At 44.9% G+C, this 25,467-nt stretch overlaps 1 protein-coding gene across 1 annotated transcript in view; it reads right to left on the minus strand.

Moving 5' to 3' along the window:
• Positions 1-25,467, minus strand: part of ALK (ALK receptor tyrosine kinase) — a 248,482-nt gene that overhangs the window by 13,221 nt on the left and 209,794 nt on the right. The window contains 4 exon segments of the mRNA XM_029593009.1: positions 16,190-16,280; positions 23,825-23,959; positions 24,976-25,056; positions 25,058-25,075. Of these exon segments, the coding sequence (XP_029448869.1) occupies positions 16,190-16,280; positions 23,825-23,959; positions 24,976-25,056; positions 25,058-25,075 (325 nt within the window).

Here is a 25,467-nt window from a genome sequence, read left to right on the forward strand (position 1 = left end):
ACTGGAACTGAAGAAATGGACAAAAAACTCATAGAAGACATCCAAAAGGTGGGGAAGAAGGGTGAAGTGTTGCTCATTGGAGATTTTAATCTGCTGCATGTGGATTGGAGAATCTTGACTGTGAAATCTACGTGAAGTAACATAGAAACATAGAAACATAGAAATGACGGCAGAAGAAGACCAAATGGCCCATCCAGTCTGCCCAGCAAGCTTCACACACTTTTTTCTCTCATACTTATCTGTTTCTCTTAGCTCTTGGTTCTATTTCCTTTCCACCCCCACCATTAATGTAGAAAGCAGTGATGGAGCTGCATCCAAGTGAATATCTAGCTGATAAGTTAGGGATAGTAGGGGTAGTAACCGCCACAATAAGCAAGCTACACCCATGCTTATTTGTTTTACTCAGACTATGTTATACAGCCCTTATTGGTTGTTTATCTTCTCCCCTGCCGTTGAAGCAGGGAGCTATGCTGGATATGCTTGAGGTATCAGTTTATTCTTCTCCCATGCTGTTGAAGCAGAGAGCCATGCTGGATATGCATCGAAAGTGAAGTATCAGACACATTTGGTTTGGGGTAGTAACTGCCGTAACAAGCCAGCTACTCCCCGCTTTGTGAGTGTGAACCCTTTTTTCTTCTCCCCTGCTGTTGAAGCAGGGAGCTATGCTGGATATGCGTGAAGTATCAGTTTTTTCTTCTCCCCTGCCGTTGAAGCAGAGAACTATGCTGTATATGCATAGAAATAGAAGTAACAGGCTTATTTGGTTTGGGGTAGTAACCGCCGTAACAAGCCAGCTACTCCCCCCTTTGTGAGTGCAGATCCTTTATTCCACATTTCCTCTTGCTGTTGAAGCTAGAACGATGTTGGAGTCACAGTAAGCATGTGTACGTTTATTGAATAAGGGTATTGTCTCCAGGCAGTAGCCATCATTCTGGTGAGTCACCCACTCTTCATTGGCGGCCTCTTGACTTTATGGATCCACAGTGTTTATCCCACGCCCCTTTGAAGTCCTTCACAGTTCTGGTCTTCACCACATCCTCCGGAAGGGCATTCCAGGCATCCACCACCCTCTCCGTGAAGAAATACTTCCTAACATTGGTTCTGAATCTTCCTCCCTGTAGCTTCAAATCGTGACCCCTGGTTCTGCTGATTTTTTTCCTACGGAAAAGGTTTGTCGTTGTCTTTGGATCATTAAAACCTTTCAAGTATCTGAAAGTCTGTATCATATCGCCTCTGCTCCTCCTTTCCTCCAGGGTGTACATATTTAGATTCTTCAATCTCTCCTCGTACGTCATCCGATGAAGATCCTCCACCTTCCTGGTCGCCCTTCTCTGTACCGCTTCCATCTTGTCTTTGTCTTTTTGTAGATACGGTCTCCAGAACTGAACACAGAACTCCAGGTGAGGCCTCAACAAGGACCTGTACAAGGGAATAATCACTTCCCTTTTCTTACTCGATATTCCTCTCTCTATGCAGCCCAGCATTCTTCTGGCTTTTGCTATAGCCTTGTCGCATTGTTTCGCAGACTTCATATCATTAGACACTATCACCCCAAGGTCCCTCTCCTGCTCCGTGCACATCAGCCTTTCCCCCCCCATCGAATACTGTTCATTCGGGTTTCCACTCCCCATATGCATGACTTTGCACTTCTTGGCATTGAATCTCAGCTGCCATATCTTCGACCACTCTTCCAGTTTCCTTAGATCCCGTCTCATTCTCTCCACTCCTTCCGGCGTGTCCACTCTGTTGCAGATCTTAGTGTCATCCGCGAAAAGACAAACCTTGCCTTCTATCCCGTCCGCAATGTCGCTCACAAAGATATTGAACAGGACCGGTCCCAACACCGATCCTTGCGGTACACCACTTAAAACCGCTCTCTCTTCAGAGAAGGTTCCATTTACCATCACACATTGTCTTCTGTCCGTCAACCAATTTGCAATCCAGGTCACCACCTCGGCACTCACTCCCAAGCTTCTCGTTTTATTCACCAGTCTCCTGTGCGGAACCGTGTCAAAAGCTTTGCTGAAATCCAAGTATATGATATCGAGCGCTCTTCCTTGATCCAATTCCTTGGTTACCCAGTCAAAAAAGTCAATCAGATTTGTCTGACAGGATCTTCCCCTGGTGAATCCATGTTGCCTCTGGTCCATCAATTCTCCGGACTGTAGATAGTTCACTATTCTCTCTTTCAGCAGTGACTCCATTACTTTTCCCACCACCGAAGTGAGGCTGACCGGTCTGTAGTTGCCAGCCTCCTCCCTGTTCCCACTCTTGTGAAGCGGGACCACCACCGCTCTTCTCCAATCACTCGGCACCACTCCCGTTTCTAGGGATCTATTGAACAGGTCACACAGCGGAGCCGCCAGAACATCTCTGAGCTCCCTCAATATCCTTGGATGAATCCCATCAGGCCCCATGGCTTTGTCCACTTTCAGGTTCTTTAGCTCTTCCCACACATTTTCTACTGTAAAAGGATTTTCATCTATTCCACTTCCCACCAGTTTTTTGTTGTGTAGAGATGGTCCTTCTCCAGGGTCTTCTTTAGTGAACACAGAGCTGAAGTATTCGTTTAATATTTCTGCCATTTCTTCGTCTCCCTCCACACATTGATCATTACCACCTTTCAATTTCACTATACCACTTTGGATCTTTCTCTTTTCGCTGATGTATCTGAAAAATGTTTTGTCTCCATTTTTTATCTCCTTGGCAATCCTCTCTTCCGCTTGACCTTTTGCCAACTTGATTAATTTATTTGTCTCCCTCAGTTGAATCAGATATTCTTCTTTGTGTTCCTCCCTTTGGGAGAGATAATGGATGCCCTTCAAGGAGCTCTGCTCAATGGCACACGAGAAAGGGTGTGCTATTCGACATAGTGCTTACTAATGGTTGTAATGTCTCTAATGTTCAGGTAGAAGCTCACCTGTGCACTACTGATCATCAGATGGTATGGTTCAATTTTTCAAATAAGATGCAGAGAAGACACGTGAAGACCCAAGTTTTGAATTTCAGAAATACAGACTTTGTCGAAATGGGGACGTACCTGGAAGAACTGGAAGACTGGGAGAAAATGGGGGAGGTGAAACGACAGTGGGCCAAGTTAAAAGGATCTAATACAAAGGCAACAAATCTATATATTAGGAAAGTAAAGAAGAGTAAGAGGAAAAAGAAACCAATCTGGTTCTGTAAGGAAGTGGCTAAAAAAAATAAAGGCAAAAAGAACAGCGTTCAAGAAGTATAAAGGATCCCAAAAAAAGGAACACAGGGAAGAATACCTGGTGAAACTGAGGGAGACAAAGAAAGAATTAAGGAATGCAAAGGGTCAAGCAGAAGAAAGGTTGGCCAGAGAGATAAAGTGAGGAGACAAAACATTTTTCAGATATATCAGTGAAAGAAGGGAGGTCAGAAGTGGTATAGTGAAATTGAAAGGTGACAAGGAGTAATGTCTAGAGCGTAATGAAGAAATGGCAGAAATATTAAACAAATATTTCAGTTTGGTATTCACTAAAGAAGACCCTAGAGAAGGCCCACTGCTGATTAAAAAAGACTGTAGATGGGGATGGTATTGAAGAAATTCCGTTTACAGAAGAGAATGTATGGGAGGAGCTAGGTAAACTGAAAGTGGACAAGGCCATGGGGCCAGATAAGATACATCTCAGGAAAATGAGAGAGCTGAGAGATGTGCTAATGGGTCTGCTGAAGGATCTGTTTAATAGATCCCTGGAAATGGGAGTGATGCCACAGGATTGGAGAAGAGCGGTGGTGCCCTGCTTCACAAGAGTGGGAACAGAGAGGAGGCTGGAAACTATAGACCAGTTAGGCTCACCTTGGTGGTGGGAAAATTAATGGGGACTCTGCTGAAGGAAAGGATAGAGAACTATCTACAATTTGATGGGTTGCTGGACCCGAGGCAGCATGAATTCACCAGAGGAAGGTCCTGTCAGACAAATCAGATTGATTTGTTTTGATTAGGTGACTAGAGAATTGGATCAAGGCAGAGCATTAGATGTGATCTACTTGGATTACAGCAAAGCTTTTGATACGATCCCACTTAGGCTTGTGAATAAAACAAGAAGTTTGGGAGTGAGCGCCAAGGTGGTGGCATGGATTATAAACTGGTTGACTGATAGGATACAGAGTGAAATGGTAAATGCAACCTACTCTGAAGAAGCGACCGGTTCTGTTCAATATCTTTGGGTGTGACATTATGGAAGGGGTAGGAGGTAAAATTTGCCTATTTGCAATGATACTAAGATCTGTAATAAAGTGGACATACCTGAAGAACTAGAGAGAATAAAAAGAGATTTAAGAAAGTTGGAAGAGAGGTCAAAGATTTGGCAACTGGGATTCAATGCCAAAAAGTGCAGAGTCATGCATCTGGGGTGCGGTAATCCAAAAGCGCTGTATGTGATGGGGGATGTAAGACTGATATGCGTGGACCAGGAGAGAGATCTTTAGGTAACAGTGTCTGGAGATCTGAAGATGGCAAAACAATGTGACATGGCGATAGCTAAAGCCAGAAGAATGCTGGGCTGCATAGAGAGTGGAATAACCAGTAAGAAAAAGGAGGTGATTATTCCCTTGATTCCCTCACTGAGGGCCCTGAATTTTACAGTTTGGGAAACTGATAAGCATGGGGGTAACCTGTACGGCATGGCAGATATTATCTTAACCTTGCTTGGCAGACTGGATGGCCCCTTTGGTCCTTTTCTACTGTCATTTCTATGTTTCTATGTTTGGAGAAATGGTGGGGGGTGGGGTGGGGAGCCTGGGACCCAACATTTTTTCATTAAACATTAGGGCAAGGAGACTGTTGAACCCCAATGAGTGAGTTTTCCTTTTGGGAAGGATGAGGGGGTTGCTGAACCCTCAATGAATTTGATTGACCCCATCAATTTGGTTTCAGGCGTGTCCTGAACACTAAATCCTCCCTACTGTCCCTCACTGACACGTTAAGAAGAAGAATTGAAAATGGTCATAAATTTCTTTTCATGTCACTTGACATATCTTCTGCTTTTGACACGGTTGATCATGATATCCTCCTCCTCTGTATTCGTGAATTTGGTTTGGTGGGGATATTCTTAAATGGTTTCAATCCTATCTTTCAAATCGATCTCAGTTAAGAACTTAAGAACATGCCATACTGGGTTAGTCCAAGGGTCCATCAAGCCCAGCATCCCATTTCCACTGGTCAATGCATAAGAACTTGCCATAAGAACCTGGCAAGTTCCCAAAAACTAAGTCTATACCATGTTACTGTTGTTAGTAATAGCAGTGGCTATTTTCTAAGTCAACTTAATTAATAGCAGGTAATGGACTTCTCCTCCAAGAACTTATCCAATCCTTTTTTAAACCCAGCTACACTAACTGCACTAACCACATCCTCTGGCAACAAATTCCAGAGTTTAATTGTGCGTTGAGTGAAAAAGAACTTTCTCTGATTAGTTTTAAATGTGCCCCATGCTAACTTCATGGAGTGCCCCCTAGTCCTTCTATTATCTGAAAGAGTAAATAACCGATTCACATCTACCCGTTCTAGACCTCTCATGATTTTAAACACCTCTATCATATCCCCCCTCAGCTGTCTCTTCTCCAAGCTGAAAAGTCCTAACCTCTTTAGTCTTTCCTCATAGGGGAGTTGTTCCATCCCCTTTATCATTTTGGTTGCCCTTCTCTGTACCTTCTCCATCACAACTATATCGTTTTTTAGATGCGGTGACCAGAATTGTACACAGTATTCAAGGTGCGGTCTCACCATGGAGCGAAACAGAGACATTGTGACTGATATGCATCACATTTATTGTGATGTAACCAGGATTTAATGGTAGAAAAGCAAATGTTTATGTGTTCCTCAGTGTTTTGCCAGGTGGAATGTAGTTGTAAAACGAACTGAATGTCATCTGCATAAACTTTGTAACAGAACGAAAGATTAGAAAGAATTTTGCTTTTCAGAGCAAGGTAAATGTTGAAAAGTGCAGCAGAGAGAGAGAGGAGCCTTGTGGAACAGAAGACATGGGAAAAATAACCCGTGCTATAGTTACACGATGTTTGGTTCCATATTAGTTGCTACAACCCAAGAAAGAGATCTAGGCGTCATAATGGATAACACATTGAAATCGTCGGTTCAGTTTGCTGCGGCAGTCAAAAAAGCAGACAGAATGTTGGGAATTATTAGAAAGGGAATGGTGAATAAAACGGAAAATGTCATAATGCCTCTGTATCGCTCCATGGGGCTGGGGGTCGGGGAAGGGAGGGGAAGGGAGGGGAAGGTGTGGGGGGAGCTGTGCAGCTCGGCGTGCGCAGGTTGCATAATTTTGCACCCCCTTTGCGCGCGCCGACCCTGGATTTTATAACATGCGCGCCGGGTTGCACAAACAAATCTGCCCCCGCGCGCAGGTTTTAAAATCTGCCCCATAGTTCTTAGCGGAATGCAGGATTTGGTGAGAGAGGTAATGGTGGTGGGGCCACTTGGCAACAGTGATCATAACATGATCAAATTTAAACTAATAACTGGAAGGGGGAGAATAAGTAAATCTGCAGCTCTAACACTAAACTTTCAAAAGGGAAACTTTGATAGAATGAGGAAAATAGTTAGAAAAAAAACTGAAAGGTGCAGCTGCAAAGGTTAAACGTGTTGAACAGGCATGGAAATTGTTTAAAAATACAATCCTAGACATGAAGGCCAGGTGTATTCCACGCATTAAGAAAGGTGGAAGGAAGGCAAAACGATTACCGTCATGGTTAAAAAGTGAGGTGGAAGAGGCTATTTTAGCCAAAAAAAACATCCTTCAAAAATTGGAAGAAGGATCCATCTGAAGACAATAGGATAAAACATAAGCATTGTCAAGGTAAGTGTAAAACATTGATAAGACAGGCAAAGAGAGAATTTGAACTGAAGTTGGCCATAGAGGCAAAAACTCATAATAACAACTTTTTAAAATATATCTGAAGCAAGAAACCTGTGAGGGAGTCGGTTGGACTGTTAGATGATGGAGGGGTCAAAGGGGCTCTTAGGGAAGATAAGGCCATTGCAGAAAGACTAAACAAATTCTTTGCTTCTGTGTTTACTAATGAGGATGTTGGGGAGATACCAGTTCCGGAGATGTTTTTCAAGGGTGATGAGTCAGACAAACTGAACCAAATCACTGTGAACCTGGAAGATGTAGTAGGCCAGATTGACAAACTAAAGAGTAGCAGATCACCTGGACCGGATGGTATGCATCCTAGGGTACTGAATGAACTCAAAAATGAAATTTCTGATCTATTAGTTAAAATTTGTAACCTATCATTAAAATCATCTATTGTACCTGAAGACTGGAGAGTTGCCAATGTAACCCCAATATTTAAAAATAGCTCCAGGGGCGATCTGGAAAACTATAGACCGGTGAGCCTGACTTCAGTGCTGGGAAAAATAGTGGAAACTATTCTCAAGATCAAAATTGTAAAGCATATAGAAAGACATGGTTTAATGGAACACAGTCAACATGGATTTACTCATGGGATGACTTGCCTAACAAATTTGCTTCATTTTTTTGAAGGGGTTAATAAACATGTGAATAAAGGTGAACCAGTAGATGTAGTGTATTTGGATTTTCAGAAGGCATTTGATAAAATCCCTCATGAGAGCCTTCTAAGAAAACTAAAAAGTCATGGGATAGGAGGTGATGTCCTTTTGTGGATTACAACTGATTAAAAAACAGGAAACAGAGAGTAGGATTAAATGGTCAATTTTCTCAGTGGAAAAGGGTAAACAGTGGAGTGCCTCAGGGATCTGTACTTGGACCGGAGCTTTTCAATATATTTATAAATGATCTGGAAAGGAATAAGATGCCAATAAACTCGGCGTCGATTTTCGTGACTGCAGTACGGCAGTAAGGGAAACTGATGCCGATAAACCCGGCTGGTTTTACAGCAGTCACGAAACCGACGCTGATAAACCTGGTGTTGGTTTTCGTGACCGCCGGGCAGTAAGGGAAACGACGCCGATAAACCTGGTGTTGATTTAAAACCAGCTGGGTTTTATCGGCGTCGGTTTCCCTTTAAAACCTCCTATTGCACGGCGTTCCACGTGACCAGATCAGACTCGAGTCTGTCAGCCTTTATTGAAAGGCGGGGGAGGAAGCAGAGACGGTGCCAGGGAAACACGCGGTGGCGGGAGTGGAGTTCCCAGGGCTGTGGTGGGCGGTCCTCGGGAGAAAAGGTGCGAGACACCCCCTTAGCAGGGGCCCGGGAGAGGGGGGCAAGGCAGCCGCTGCTGCTTCTGTGTCATTTTTTTAAACAGGAAGCCCCGGACAGTAGGAAATCACCGAAACTGCCAAGAGAAGACGGGGAGGGCAGGCGCGAGGTAGGAGGAAGTGACAGAGAGAAAAAAGAAAGGCAGGGGCGATGAAGCAGAGACGGGTGACCGTATGGCGGTCACGAAAACCGACGCCGGGCTTATCGGTGTCAGTTTTCGTGGCTGTCCGCTGGTAACAACATTTTTTAAAATTTTCTTTTTCTTTTTTTTTCGATGACGCACATTTTTCTTTTTGCATGGGGAGTGAATGCCTAATAGCCTCATTCGCATGCATTTGCATGTGAAGAGCGCTATTACATTCATGCCGCGTTAGACGCGCGTTGAAGAGACGCTAATCCCCTTATTGCATTAGGGGGATAGATTAGCGCCTTTTCTCTACCCGTGACCAACTGCAGGTTAAGCGTGTGCTCGGCTCAGCGCGCCGTATTGCATCGGCCCCAGAGTCAGGGCAAGGATACCGGACATGAACTGGGGCTGAGGTAAGGCAAGACGGGGGTAGGATACCAGGCTGAGCAGGGCACGACCAAACAAATACAGGACTGGACATGGCAGACAGGACGGGACCATACAAGGACCAGGCAAGTCTCTGTTTCACAGTTTCTATCAGAACCCCCCATACTTCATCTGTTCTTTTGAGAATGAATGGAGGCAGCTGAGCCATTGCCGTGCCTACTGCAGAGAGATGCAAAGAGACACAGAACCTTCCGGAGCCTTAGACGTTGCCCTAAGGACAGCATTCCAGGGTTGCTTACACTTTTATTTCTGTGTAAGAATCTTTTCCCTTTTTAAAAATGTTTTAGTAAAGCTTTTCCAAATGTCCCTTTGCTAACCACTTAATCTAATTGAATAAAGTTATGGCAAAAACCTGTCCTCTTCACTTTGAAGAGTCTAAATAATAAAACAAGAAATTGGGTGGATGGGGACTGAGTAAGAAACCTGAGTTGCTAAGCCACCACCAGCGCAATTAAAATGCCTTTTCCTTGGAAACAGGTTACTAAACCGAACCCAAGCGAGCTCCGAACAAAGCTTTTACAATCCACAGGATATGTCTTGCTTGAAAGATGAACATTGACAAATCTGATAATTCTGGAGGGGGTCTCAGACAGTCTCGGTTAGAGAGAAAAAACAAACATTTTACTTTCAAAGAATTTTAAAATAGGACTTTATTATAAGTTAAATTGTAGTAGATTGCTTAAATATTTAGTCTCATTAAGTTTAATATCCCCGTTAAAAGCGCTGCTTGGATGGAAGTTTAGCACCGGCCCTGATCTGCCTACTGTCCACCCCTAAGTTAGCCAGCTAGCCAAACAGCCTGATAGATCCTACTTATCCAGCTGTCCGGTGTCTGAATATCAGGTCCAATGTATATAAAAGGCTTGTTTTGTGTCAGTCAGTCACACCGTCGTGTCTGTATTTGGCCACCAGGTGGCGCATGAAACAGTGGAAGGTGCATGCTTGAAAGACAATCTGCTCCATCTGCAAAGCTCTGTCACATGCACACAGAGGTACACACACAGGAAGGAACTGCACGCAGGCAGACCCACACACACACACACCACACACACACACACACACGGGCTCCCCCAAGCAGCCACAGACCACCACACTCATAGGCACAAACACACAGGGTGCTCCTGTCAGGGGGCTGTAATAAATTAATAGTGCACCAATTTAGCATGCCATTTACTTCGGGGGAAGGCCGTGCCCTTGGCCTTTCTACCAGCAAGCTGTTACTCACAGAAGCAGCCCTCTCCCAGGACCCTCCATAGCAGTGTCTCAAACCTTGAGCTGCATACTGCCAGCTGATGCCAGGTCATCAGTGGATGTCTAACCGATGGAAGTTAAAAAAAAATGGGGGGGGGGGGGGGAGGGTTGCAAGTGTCTGACTATTTGAGGGGAGGGTCCAGGCAGAGAGGGGGGTTGGAAGAGTGAGAGGGGGTTCCCCAAGCTCAATTGCCCTTTGGACTGGTTAGCATGGGGGAATATCAGGGCCTGTGTGTGCTAACAGTGCGCTATGGTTAATACAGACTTCATGGTACAGGTGCACTATGCATATTAGGGCACTTTTCAGACTACCACATAGCTGCAAAGCCTGGGAGTGTCTGCACGTACTTTTACTTTCAAAAACTGCTGAAGGAAAAAGTGCCTGCAGAGATCTGCAACTGCTTTTTCTGCGAATGCTGGGCCCAACCAAAGTCCCCTGAGTTAACTGCAGCCCGGAACAGCTCTATTCCAAAGCAGGTAAAAAGAGACACACACAATGACATCTTTACATACCAATCAAATCAATAAAATCTTTATCCAAATGCTGACTTGTAAGAAAAAAAGCCTCAAACAAGAGTGTGCAAGGAATCATGCAGACAAAATTCATAACTTGTACAATCACTGGTCTATGTCATAAAAAAAAAACCAAACTTGTTATTGTGAATACAAACTGTGAGTTACAAATAACAAGACTGACAGCATATTAGAATTTATTTTATACAATGACCAAAATAACAATTTCCATCTGGTTCCCATGCCTGGAGCTGAAGCCAGACCCCTGAGAGCCAAAAATCCTAACCGCTAGATCATTTGAATTGAAGCTAGCAATAAGCCAGAGTTCAACCATATGATCACATTTGTGTTCTTATAACCATGTTGTTATAGTCTGACCAATAAGTTTAAGGCAGGTTTTTAAGTATGCAAGTTTGGATATAACCACCCTTATTATATTGCTGAAACATTGCTCCTTTGTAAAACTGCAGACTTCACCATAAACTGTAAGTATGCAATTTCCATGCCATATTGTAATGGACCTTTTGTAATATTGTCATCTTCTCATAATGATTTTATTCAGTTGTAGACTTAATGCAGCTTTGATGCGGTGGTTTTCTATTGTGAGCGGTAGTTTTATCTCAGTGAAAGCGAAGTGAAACAATGGCTTAATGCAATGAACTGAGCTTTACACTGGCTAAAGTTATGATGAGACCAAGGACCTAATGCAATGGACTGACCTGTACACTAGCTGAAGTTTTTCTGCAAAGAATTGAAATCTGGACAGTGTTTTTTTTTTTCCTCTGGAAGGATAGTTTAACATTTGTTTAAAGCCTGCCTTAGGCTTATTGGTTAGATTATAAAAACATGGTTATAAGGACACAAATGTGGTCATATGGTTGAATTCTTGCTTATTGATGGTTTCAGTTCAATGATTTAACATAGAAACATAGAAATGATGGCAGAAAAAGACCAATTGGCCCATCCAGTCTGCCCAGCAAGCTCTCATACTTATTTTCCCATACTTATCTGTTTCACCGTTCATCAAGTTCAGGGCCCTTGTTGGTAACTGTTTGATTCGAATTTCCTGCCACCCCCTGTCATTGACGCAGAGAGTAATGTTGGAGTTGCATCAAAAGTGAATCATAAGGTTTAATGGTTCAGGGTAGTAACTGCCGCATCAAGCAAGTTACCCCGATGCTTGTTTACCCAGACTGCACAAATCAATGCTTTGTTGGATGTTGTCTGAATGTAAATCCTCTTTTCCACATTTCCCCCTGCCATTGAAGCAGAGAGCAATGCTGTATATGCATTCAAAATGAAGTATCAGGCTTAACTGGTTTAGGGTGGTAACTGCCTGCAATAAGCAAGCTACCCCCACACTTATTTGTTTACCCAGACTGTGTAGTTCAGACCTTGTTGGTTGTTGTCTGAATACAAATCCTCTTTTCCACATTTCCCCTTGCTGTTGAAGCAGAAAGCAATGTTGGAGTTGCATTAACCATGTGAAGGCTTATTGAGTAAGGGTAGTAATCACCAGGTAGTAGCCACCATTTCAGCAAGCCACACCCTTGGCTCTTCTCTTCATTCCCATCCTCTAGCCTTTTATGGATCCCATGCCCCTTTGAAATCCTTCACAGTTCTGGTCTTCACCACTTCCTCCGGCAGGGCATTCCAGGCATCCACCACCCTCTCCGTGAAGAAATACTTCCTGACACTGGTTCTGAGTCTTCCTGCCTGGAGGTTCAAATCGTGAACCCTGGTTTAGTGGTCAGGATTTCTGGTTCTGGATTCACAGATTAGCTCACTGAGAGACATAGGAGCCAAACAGAAATTTTAATTTAGGTTTCAATAACATAAAATTGACAATGTATTAGAATGTATTTGAAATTCAAATTTTGTATTGACAATAAAAAGATTTTTATCACATAGACCAGTAATTGTACAAGTTATGAATTTTGTCTGCATGATTCCTTGCACACTCTTGTTTGAGGTTTTTTTCTTACAAGTCAGCATTTGGATAAAGACTTTATTGATTCGATTAGTATGTAAAGATTTCATTGTATGCTACAGGTATTGAGTATCTTTTCTTGCCTTACTTTTACCTTCAAACAGCATTTTACCTGTTCAAGTGCCTTTGAACATTTCCCTCCTTACTACTTTGAAATTAGTAGAAAAAACTATTTTTTTAATGTGCATGCTGGAAATGTGGGCCACTTTTACCACAAATATGTTTGCATGCTTTTAGGCCTCATAGGGTGGTAGCATTATCGTGCACAATAAAATCTTTAATTTAACGCCCCTTAGTGTTTTACAGCTCATAGCTACAACTTTTGAAAAATACAGAATTGGCAATCTTTTTGTAATGAGCACAGGACTTCTTAGAGCAGCTCCTCCCCTCCCCCAAACAAACCAGAGAATGTTGCCGTTCATTAAAGAGGAATCGAGGCGCATAGACGCTCGTTTGGTTTCTTGAAGTCAGAGGAAGGGTTTCTGCACACAGAAATGACCTTTTCCAAAACTGCCTGCCAGAGATGCGGGTAAGTGTGCGCACACATGTCCTGTAAGAGCAGGGGGTATAGCTGGGGAGGGACTTGGACTTACACGCACACAGGTAGATTTTAGAAGGCATGTGCAGAAACTTTCATGGAAAATTTGTGTGGTGGGCTTTAGCAGGATTGTAATTTGTGCAGGTAGATTTAGTGGGATAATTACGGGCATAAGTCTCATTGGCGGCACCCTGCACATCTGTTTGCCAGCTTTCTTATGTCTGAAAATGACTCCCTAAAGATAAAGTGGAGGCATGAGCTTAATGGACCTGGCCAGCTTTCAGAAGCATTAAAAAGAATATTTTTGTTTCAATTGTGAATGATCAACAAAACGAGACAAATATTAAACACGCTAGACTTTGCCGTTGATTTTGTAATAATAGCAATTGCAGTACACGCTGTTCTTTGAAAAAATGCACAAACATCGCACATCCATTACTACAGGTTGATTGAGTACAAAACACTTGAAGAAACTGCACAGTAAAACTTGCCCTGGATGTTGGGGGGAGGGGGTTTGTCCTACGGTGAAGGAATGCATTATTAGTCACCTTACCAGACAGCACGTATTGCATGTTTCATCGGCCAGGATGGCTCACATGGTAATGCTTTAAACTGTGACTAACAGCATCTAGCATTATTGTATAATAACATAATACAAATTATGTATATTGCGTTTCAAGCCAAGAGAGCCCTAGAGCACGTTTTACAAAATGATAAGTGACCAGACAAGAGAGAGGAGATTAATGGGTCTGTACACCCTGCTGCTTTGTTTCCGACCCTTTGGTGGCAATGATGTTTCTGTCCAGCTGAAAGCTGCAGAACGTTCATTCCATGCCCAGAGCTGCAAAGGCACCACATAATCCCATGAACTACACCTTAGCTGTGGCTTCCTTACATGCAGGCCCCACAGATCACCCACACATATGCAAATTACCTCCACGCTTATTTAAAACTGAAACAAGTGCATGTAAATCCGTCTCACATGCTCACCATGGCTTGTTACTGAGTTAAAACAGAATTTATGCAGTGATAACCATGAATACCATAGTGATGTTGGATAATTTGCAGTCTGATTATGAAAGCTATAGAAATTAGAGATATGCATTACTCATGAATGGCCCAGGTATCATAGAAACAAAGAATATGGTGGCAGATAGGAGGTGCAAGACCTATTCTAACATGGTAACATAGTAATGACGACAGTTAAAGCCCAGATGGTCCACTCAGTCTGCCTAGCAAGTGGCTTATGGTAGTAAATGCTGCTCCGTGCAGATTACTCCTATGTATCTGTTAAGGGTAGTAACTGCCGCTCCGTGCACGTTACCCCCATGTGTTGCGTTAAGCGTAGTCACTGCCTCTCCGTGTTCTGCTATGTGTGTGTTATGTATTCTGTCTGCCCAACTCCACAGACCACAGCTGATGTCTGCCTTTCCCTTCATTTCCTCATAACTAAGGATCCTCTCTGCTTCATCCTGGGTTTTGCTTCAATTCTGTTACTGTTACTGCCTCTGTCATCTCACCCTGTCTGTGAAGAAATATTTTGTAATGTTACTGATTCTGTCCCCTTGGAGCCTCACAAAAAAGCCTGCTATTGTTTGCTTCTTTATTATTATTATTATTTATACCTTTCAAGCATTTGAATATCTCTATTGTATCCCCTTCTCTCACCTTCTCCCCCAGATTCCACCTGCTTAAAGGTGAGTTTTAAACGCCTGGCGTGCGCATCACTTGGGGGATGTGCATATAGGTCGGCTTATGTGCACCAATTCTGTTTTTAAAAAGTGCCCAGATACGTACATAAAACCTGCTGTGCACACTTCTGAAAAGTGTCTCAAAAAAAGGGCGGGGAGTGGACATGGTCTGGGCGTTTGGGGGCCTGGCCAAGGTACGTGCGCCTAAATACTTTCACGCGCCGGCCCGCGCCGAGGTCCCCCTCCGCGTAACTTTACTTCTGCTATGGAGGTCGTGTAAGCTATAAAATAAAATGACTGCGCCATTTCTGAGGGGCTTAAAGGGTCTGGGGAAGCTGGGGCGAGTGTAGGCTATCAAACCTATCTGTTAACTGGGCGAACCGGTGGACGAGCAGCTTAAACTGACCATGGCGTGGACATGCACAGTAGAAGCGAGATGGTCACGCCTACGCGCGCGACCTCTTAAGATTCGAGGCGCGCGTGGCCAGGCAGTTTTGTAACATGCGTGCATGTGTGCGCGGATATTATAAAATGACTGCGCTTCTCGGCACGCGTGCGTACGGATATGCCCTCGCGCCGGGTTGAAAGTTACTGGCCCTGCTCTTTAAGGCTCACTTTTGCAGAGCTTGCATCATTTTTCTAACCCTGGTGAAACTCCACCCCCACCCCAAGAGGCTGAGGTTTGAGTGAGAGCGGCAGGAGAGAAAAGAACAGAACAATACGACTATGTCAGCTGAGCCACGAGCTCGGACGTGAGGACAGGCTGTGAGGATGCTTAACTGACCAGTGAATGGATTGGTCAGACATTCAGGGAGGGGGTTTGCCTGCCACAGTCCCCTGGACCTCTGGGTAATTTCATAGCAAATATCAGTAACAAAAAATCCAGAGGATTCAAACTTCTAAATTACAGAACTATGACTGGGGAAGGGATCTGTGAGAGAAATGTGCTGGAAAACAGGGCTGGGAGGCAGACAGGTTTCACCCCGACTAGCAGGGGTATTCAGATACGTTGGGCATGAGGTTCCCTGGCTGGGTAGGATAGAGAGATGTGCACATGGCTGCAGCTCTGTGGTTCTTGGCATTTTTGGATGAGAGGTGATTTTTGCAGGGTCAAACAATAGAAGAATTGTTTTTTTTCTGGGTTGAAGGGAAGGACATCCTATCCACTAACACCTTCTTCCCCAGGTAGAGGTGCCAAGAATGTGAGGACCAATGGAGTCTGCCTTAGGGGGAGGGGCTCCTGCCTGATTGGTCCTGAACCTGGGAGCACCCTGTGAGGTAAGCGGTCGAGGGACAGAGCTGGACACTACTCCAGATGAGGTCTCCTTTTTTCTTTTTCTTCTGGTTGTGCACCTGGCTCTGGTCACCACGTTTGTCTCAAGGTCAGATGAATATCCTACCTGAGTGCAGTACTCAATCCGTTCCAGTATAATGGCAAAATTAGGTCTGTCCTCGGGCTGGTGCTGCCAGCACTGGGTCATGATGCGATACCTAAAAACCAAACGGCGACAGGCAATGCTTTAGTAAATGATTTTTTTTTCCAGGATAATTAATTTTCTTCTCACACAAGGAGAACAAACTGTAAACCAAAATGTCGAACATGTGAAAAACATAAATACTGCTTTTTTATTCATTTGGAAGCAACGAGCTGGGCAGTGGTTAGACGGACAGCTCTGCTGGCTTGGGCCCGCTGTGCTGTGGCGTTGCTTTTCTTCTTTCTAGGACCAGGGCTTTCGGCGAGGGCTATGCTGGCGCTGAAACCCATGCCGAGCCTAAAAGATGAATCGTTCCAACAGATGGTTTCCCAGAGCAACGTGAACCCGTTTGGTCATTTCCCAACTAATCTGCTGTGCTCGCATTAGCCAGGCAGGAACCGTCCTCCGAAACGCCATCAGGCACCAGAAGCTGGCAGACGGTGCTAATGGCGCGGATTTCTTCTCGATTTAGCTCCCCCTGGTCAAGTTACATAGGCATGATGGAATGAAAGGGAAATGAAAACGTATACTGCTGGATATCACATACTTCCCCATCCTCCTGGCTTTCTGGGGGGGTGGGGAGGGGGGGTGAGATATTACTACTGGAATCCAGAAATGCCACTCAACAGTGCAGATATCTGTTTGCTTGTCCACCAGTGAAGCTGATGAAAGTCTGCTTGCATGACTCATCGAAGACCAAGGACTCTGATCCCCTGTGAATCAGGTGTGAAGCCGCTGCCGCTCCTGTTATAGCCACTGAGACTACGTCTGGGGGAGTATTTAGAAGCACAAGGAGCAAGCTGCAGCAGTAATGAGGCAGGATAAGGATATAAATGGCAGACAACTCACAGTGTCGCCAGCTCGAGCTACCCCACAAGGGAAACGCCCCCCCCAAAGAGCGCCTGGGCATTAGGACAGCGGCAACCCCAGGGGATCACTGTTGGATACCGCATTGTATTTCCATACCCACATTATTCTGATCCCACCATTGCTTAGAGCGTTATAACAAGCACACGTTTTTCATACCAAACATGATTGTGTTAAGAAAAAATATCTTTGCAATCTTTAAGCAAAACTCCAGATTGATATTGGAGCAAAAAAAAAAAAACCAAAAAACTATTGTCTTTGCATATGTTTTATTTAATGATGTGGTGATTGTTGCAGTTTCCCCATTGAAGACACTTTTATATGAAAAACAAAACATCTGTTAAGTTAAAATATCTTTGTAAAAAAAAAGGTTATAGCTCTCATTTTTAGTAAGGCGTTCAGCAGCTAAACAGCTGGCTCTTCTATGGCTGGCTAGCTTTAAGAGAATTATGAAGGTGAAATAACCTTTTACCTGATAATTTCCTTTCCACTGCACTCAGGCAGCCCAGTCCACACCAGTAGGTTATGCACTCCTACCAGTAGATGGAGACGGAGAAAACAAGCAGATTGTGATAAATTGCAGGAGAACCTTGCGAGACTGGAAGACTGGGCATCCAAATGACACATGGAATTTAATGTGGACAAATGCAAGGTGATGCATATAGGGAAAAATAACCCTTGCTGTAGTTACACGATGTTAGGTTCCATATTAGGAGCTACCACCCAGGAAAAAGATCTATGCATCATAGTGGATAATACATTGAAATTGTCTGCTCAGTGTGCTGCAGCAGTCAAAAAAGCAAACAGAATATTAGGAACTATTGGGAAGGGAATGGTTAATAAAACAGAAAATGTCATAATGCCTCTGTATCGCTCCATGGTGAGACCGCACCTTGAATACTGTGTACAATTCTGGTCGCCGCATCTCAAAAAAGATATAGTTGCGATGGAGAAGGTACAGAGAAGGGCAACCAAAATGATAAAGGGGATGGAACAGCTCCCCTATGAGGAAAGGCTAAAGAGGTTAGGGCTGTTCAGCTTGGAGAAGAGACGGCTGAGGGGGGATATGATAGAGGTCTTTAAGATCATGAGAGGTCTAGAACAGGTAAATGTGAAGCGGTTATTTACACTTTCGGATAATAGAAGGACTAGGGGGCACTCCATGAAGATAGCACGAAGCACATTTAATACTAATTGGAGAAAATTCTTTTTCACTCAACGCACAATTAAGTTCTGGAATTTGTTACCAGAGGATGTGGTTAGTGCAGTTAATGTGGCTGGGTTTGAAAAAGGTTTGGATAGATTTTTGGAGAAGTCCATTAACTGCTATTAATCAAGTTGACTTGGGGTAGATTTTCAAAAAGTTAAGTGCGTAACATACGTGCTTAACCCTTTAAAACCTACCCCTGCGCTGGCCGAGCCTATTTTGCATAGGCTCGGCAGCGCGCGCAAGCCCCGGGACGCGCGTATGTCCCAGGGCTTTGAAAAAGGGGCGGTCCGGGGTGGGGCTGGGGGTGGGGCGGCGGTCCTGAGTCCTCCGGCACAGCGGCTGTGCCTGGGGTTGGCGCGCCGGCAGCCGGCCGGTGCACGCAAGATACGACTGCCAGAGGCAGGCGTAACTCCTGCAATAAAGGTAGGGGGGGGGGGTTAGATAGGGCAGGGGGGAGGGTTAGATAGGGGAAGGGAAGGGAAGGTGGGGGGGAGGGAACGGGGAACATCATCGGGCCTCCCCTAGGGCTCGGCACGCACAAGGTACACAAGTGTGCACCCCCTTGCACGCAGCGTGCGCATGTTATAAAATCAGGTGTACATTTGCGCGCACTAGATAGCGTGCACAAGTTCCCCGCACGCGTAACATTAAAAATCTACCCCTTAGGGAATGGCCACTGCTATTAATTGCATCAGTAGCATGGGATCTTCTTAGTGTTTGGGTACTTGCCAGGTTCTTATGGCCTGGTTTGGCCTCTGTTGGAAACAGGATGCTGGGCTTGATGGACCCTTGGTCTGACCCAGCATGGCAATTTCTTATATTCTTATGACTTGCTGATGTCACTGACATAAGTCCTGCCCCAACATCAGCCTGCCAGTATCTCTATAAAAACCAAACTGTGGACAGATTGATTGTACTTGAATAGAACAGGTACAACCAACTGGGAAGCACAGATTTCAGTAAAAATGTAAATTCAACTGAAATTAGGGGCTGGGTTTTCACTTATCAGCACTTTAAATGACTCATAACCATCGTCCCCAAATAAAGAAATGAATTGAAACCAAAACCAAGTAGGCAGCCCAGGGCAGGTTGCGGATTGGCCTGCCTTCCTTTAGGTTCATATGGAAGCAGTGGCCACCTAGGATGATTAGGCGGGTGCTTTATCTCCCACGGTTAAAGGGGGGCTAGCGGTCCTTGATTTCATTAAATATTGTGCGGCGGCCCAATTGAACGTGATATATGAGTGGTCTGCTAGAACAGTTCCCAAATCTTGGATAAACTTGGAGCAATCGCATCTCAGGAGTGGGACCCTATACTATCTGATCTGGGAGGCCAATAACCCAACAGGGAGGGTGCAGGTGGAAAATCCATTCACTCAACACACCCTTCAAATGTGGAGGCAATGGAAGGCATGGCTGATAGGCCGTTTCTCCTTGACTGCCCATAGGGGTGTATAAAGGGAATACAGCCATACCCCAGAGCTTAGCTTGGTATCGCAAAAGGTCACAACAGGGGCTGTGGTGTTGTGGTCAGTTATTTGTTGACAATCAGATACTCACTTATGAAGCATTGAGGCATCATATTGACTTGCAACCTAGGGATTATTATTGGTAGTTACAAGCGGTCCATTGTTTGTCTGATCCTGCTGTCCGCCCCCATGTTGCCCGGGAACTTACAGAATTGGAGCAACTGTGTTATTTCCAGAAAACAGGCAAGGGGCTCACCTCCAAGCTTTACCAAATGCTCCTACCCCCAGACACTTACAAAGATCCTATGTGAAGGGGTGGGAGATTGAGTGGGGCAAAAAATGGACCAGTGAACAGTGGGAATATTGTTATGCGGTTATTGCTAAGAGCTCTGTATCAGCAGTGGTGAAGGAACTTAATTGTAAGTTATTATACAGATGGCACCTCATGCCGGTTTCGCCTACACAAATTATACCCGGAGTATTCAGACAGATGCTGGAGACAGTGTGGGATGACCGATACCTTCATACATTTCTGGTGGCAGTGCCCGATCCTGACTATTTATTGGAAATGGATTGAAAGGATTATCTGGGAGATGATTTCGCTGAGGGTGGATTTTGACCCCCATCTATATCTACTGTCCTTCTATTCACCAGGATGGTCCTATGCACGGTCACACCTCGTCAATCATGCTTTGTGTGCAGCCAGGCTAGCGGTGTCATTGCATTGGAAACAACCAATACCACCCGCATCTTCAGCGGTTCTCCGAAGACTCTGGGACTTGCATAATCTCTCATATCTTACCGCGGTGAGTGAGGACAAGATATCCATTCACTTACTTATTTGGGAGCCCCTTTTGCGGTGGTCAAATGTGCAACTTTAACTGCTTATGAGGACTTCAGCTTACTTTCTTGGCACCTACTGAGCTAATATGGCGATACAAGCCCTTTATTTTTGTGTTTGGTTTTAACAGTTTGGACTCACTGGTCAGAGGGGTGGGAGGGTGGAGAGGGCGGGGGGTTTAAAGGTACAAAAGAGTGCAACCTAAACAGTTGGATGTTGTAAAGAAACTGGAATATTGTGTGGTTTACCTGAGATGTTTGGTAACACTAATAAAAATTTAAATATAAAAAAGAAAAAAGAATATAAGAACATGCCATACTAGGTCAGACCAAGGGTCCATCAAGCCCAGTATCCTGTATCCAACAGTGGCCAATCCAAGTCGCAAATTCATTGCCATGGCTTCAAACGCCTGCTTGAGAATGGTGTCAATCCTCCTATCCCAGGCAGCCTTCAGAGTTGCTTTCTCTTCAACCGAGATGGTTCGCTTGGTAACAGCACACACGAAGGCATCAACCTTCAGGAATTGCAACTGCTCCTTTGCCTTCGGATCCAAGGGATACAGGCATGCCAAAGAATGCCCCCCTTTAAAGCTCACTTCTGGCATGTTCTACTGAAGGTCAATTAATTCTTAAATTGGTTCCAGGAGGGGAAAGAAACAGGGTGCCTTGCGCAAGGTATCCAAGATGGGATCTTTCTTTTGTGATACCATCGCATCACCTCCATCTCCTCGGAGTGTTTTAAGGGTCTTAGTTAATAGACCTGGCAACTCATCTTTGTGAAAGAAGTGGAATAAAGTCCTATGTGGTTCTAAGTCAGGCAGAATTTCCCCCTCTTTAAGATGTGTGAAAGCCAAATCTCCATCTGAAGGGCCATGATCCTCATCCTTCTTTATTTCTCCAGAGGCTGCCTCTCTACAGCACTTGCCCATCTTGGACGTCAAGAGGGACGCCCTATGAGGAACCCCCTTCTTACTGGCCTGCTTTGCTTCCCTGGACGCCCTTTCAAAAAGGCTTGTAACCCAAGGGAAAACTCCACTCAGGAGGAGGATGAATCCATACCAGGGTACATTGGACCAAACATTGCCCGCTCCGTTCCCTCCCTCAGGGATGGTCCTCCCATCGGGACAAGGGGGGAGGGGAACTGTCCATTGTATTGCCTCCTGCACCACCTCCCACTGAGTCCTCTATCAGTAGAGGAGATGCTCCAACAGTGGCAAAATCCTTGGGAGGCAGATCACCTTGAGTCTCCAGACAGTGCTGGCACAGGCAAAATGACAGCGATGGCTGAATTGTCCTTTTTTGGCAAGCCGCGCAAATAGCAAGGTGCTTAGACTTTTTGTCCCTGGTGCCATTATCCTTCATCGAAAAGCTCACTCTCTTTCTACGAGGTCCCCTGCACTCACGCCGACGCGCACATGGCCGTAGCTGCGCAATGACATGCCTAAATCTAGGCCGCAGGCTTGTGCACATACGTGCATGTGCGTGCCTACATCTATTAGGGTGCTTACAGGAGTACGGTCTTTTTAAAGTGGCAGTGATCCAGGGGTTGTTGACGTTGGGAAGATTGTGAAGCATAATTCCAGGTTTACAAAGTTCACACATCTGGACCAGCAGCCAGTTCAGTGAGTGAAGGATAGGTGTGAAGTGGTCATGTATTTTTGACCCTGTAAGAATATGAGCAGCCACATTCTGGATCATTTGAAGTGGTCTTATGGTAGTTTGAGGACAGCCAATATAAAGAACATTGCAGTAATCCTGTTTTTAACCCTTCTCTCAAAGTTAGCCGGCTAGACTTAAGTCCACTGTCCTTGTACAGAGGAATAGCTGGTTAACTTACCCCTAGATTCAATAAACCATGGTGTTTTATTGCAGGGGGAGGGTCTCACTGTCTCAGGGGGCTGTTGCCATGATAGTGGGGCCCCTCCCCCACAAAAGCATCGCGGCTGTCTGTCGCGTTCTTTTTGGGTTGCGGCCAAACACTGCGGCACAAAAGAATGCATCAAGGGTCCCTTTAACTCAATGACGGCCCTAACCTCATGGGAAAAAAAAAATCAAAGTCACAGCACATGGGGACCTGACCTTGCCCCAACCATGTGACTGGGGTAAGATCGGGGATCAGACAATCTCATGGCTGGGGCAAGATCAGGCCTGTACCAGTTTGGAAAATGACGCCGACCGGGCCGAGTGCAAGGGTTCACCCGGCCCCAACACGGGATCTGATTTAAGGATATGGGGGGGGGGGGGGGGGGGGGGGGGGGGGGGGGTCAGTGATAGGGGAAGGTTGGGAACGGCGTGGGGCCTGGACTCTACATTTTTTTTCCTTTTTTCGGGTGGGGCCCAGGAACAAATTCTTTTTTAAATTGGGGGGTCATCTGTGTCATTAGGAGAGGAGGGGGGTATGGACTTGGGGGGGGGGGTCGACTGAGTCACTAGGGGGTGGGGGAGGGAATGGGAAGGGGGGGATGGGGCCGAAGCCTTTATTGATTGGAGAGATATGGGGGCGACTGGGGTTGTCACCGCCACTGTGTGGGTGCATTTTGGGGGCCCCAGGTTAACATGAGCATCAGCATTGATCCCCGCTCAACTTCCCTGCTGTTTTAATGTGCGGCGGGAGCCTTGGGACCGCGTTAGGGTCCTGGGCCTCCTGCTGCACATTTACCACTTTTCCAAGAGGTGTTATTTTATCGTGGCTGATCACCTTCTTGGTTGGCCACAATAAAATATCTGCATAGGGCTGCCTATGCATGACCACCTTTGTATGCTTTTGCATTTTGCATGCATGCAAATTGCATGCAAAGAAGGTCATTGTAATAGGGGAAGATACCTGGATGGGAAAATGCAAAATATGTATATCACACGATATATGTTATATAACGCGCGTTAGAGCACTAAGGCGGCTTGATGCATCACCCAGTTAGCCAGCTATGTTATTACCCCTGACCTGACCTGACCCCTGGGATCAAATGGAAGCTAGAAATCTATATTTAGCCGCTCAGCGGTAACAAATTTTCCAAGCTGAAGATCTGGCCATCTAACTCAATAGTTGGGTGGCTGAATAACAGTGAAAACCTTACATTTTATATTCTCTCCCCTTTCCAGGCAGAGGTTAAGTGGCTCTGAAATAAATTACACTACTTCGTGACTTAATTTTTAAAAATAAACTTTTCATACATACACTGGTCCAGGACAATTTTTGGGTGGATCCATTCTTCCTCCACTTGTTACAAACTCTAAGACCTCTTGGTTACTTTTAGTGGGGTAAGGCATGTATCCAAGAGAGAATATCTCCCACAGCAGCACGCCAAAGGACCTGGACACAGAAAGAAAAACAGAATTGCTGGTTGGCACCCTGGATGGAGTAAAGGCATTCAGACCAGGTGGGGAGAGATTTTTTTATAGGAGAATATGAAATGAGTGACTTAAGGTGGACCGCAGAGTCTTAAGGGGGACCGCAGAGTCTGCATGTCGCCTAACCTAGGAGGAACGGGTTGGATGACTCAGTCGGCTTCGCTCCCCCAGATGTACCTGCCACATGTGCACCTAATAGCAGAGTTCAGAGCAGTCTCTGGGATACGGTAATATCACCATTAGAAGATCTCGATCATTCACTAGGTCCCTTCCAGCCAAAACTGTAATGAGTCAATAGTAGCTTAAATAACCTGAAAAACACAGAGTCTGCTGTAAATTAAATACAGCATTACTGTACCTTTCAGCAAAGCCAGCTGTCCAGGCAGCAGGAGGGCCTTATCCAATAAACGTTTACCCATTTCTACTCTATTTTGTATAAATAAGCATTGTAGGAAAAATAGCAAAACCGCATCTTATCCTAAATTAACCAGCTACATTATAGTTAGTTTGCTAAAGTAAGCCTACCTAAATTAAGGCTGAAATGGCATTTTAGGCCTTATTGGAAATGGTGACTGTTAAAAAAAAAAAAAAATAAATATATATATATATATATATATATATATATATATATGTGTAATGTATTGTATTACCGACTTGTGACTTAGAAATTTGATTTTGTTTGATTCCATGCTCTCGGTGCATCTCTATATCAGCTACACATTTAGACTAAATTCACAGAAAATGGACTCCCTAACTGGATCTGATTGGATTTGTAAATAAAATGGTCCGGATTGTATGAACTGGTGCCTCGTGCATCCAACCACTGCAGCACCCGCAGTAATCTGAGGTGCAAACGCTGTTTCCGGAAGGACCTGGTAAACCTGCCCGACTTGGAAAGGCGTAGGCCTCTTCAGGAACGTGGCACTTCTTCTGCAGACTGAAGGAGGGAGTTTGTAATGCGTGAAAAGGGAGCTGTACCATGTATCCGTTTTAGAGGTAAACATCCCTTCCATGAAGGCCTCCGGGGGCATCCACTTGACGGGGAGCATTGCACACCTCCTTTCTGTAATAGCTTGCCCTGTAGGAAAACATGCACTTGTTAAATTGTGTTTACACTGCAGAGACAGAAGACATGGTTTCTAAATCATCCATCTGAATTCACTGGAGGAGAAACGGGGAGAGACAGCTCATTTGGAAAGAGCCTATAGGTGACCCAATACATGCACAAAACAGGGGCTCGTGCACTGAAGCTCAGTGTGCACGCTTAATGCCATTTTATATCCACTAAAAAGTGTGCTATGCAGTAAGCCTTAACTTGTGCATTGCAATGGTTTCCAACACATGAATGTGTACTTGCTAAAATGAGTGCATAGCCAAACGTATAAGAGGATTTATCAGGCTCCCAGTAACTAGCAAGGCAAGCTGTCCTCTACCAGCTATTTACTGTGGGCCCGCTGCTGTGAAATCCCC

Source organism: Rhinatrema bivittatum, chromosome 3, assembly GCF_901001135.1.
Source record: "Rhinatrema bivittatum chromosome 3, aRhiBiv1.1, whole genome shotgun sequence".
Lineage (NCBI taxonomy): Eukaryota > Metazoa > Chordata > Amphibia > Gymnophiona > Rhinatrematidae > Rhinatrema > Rhinatrema bivittatum.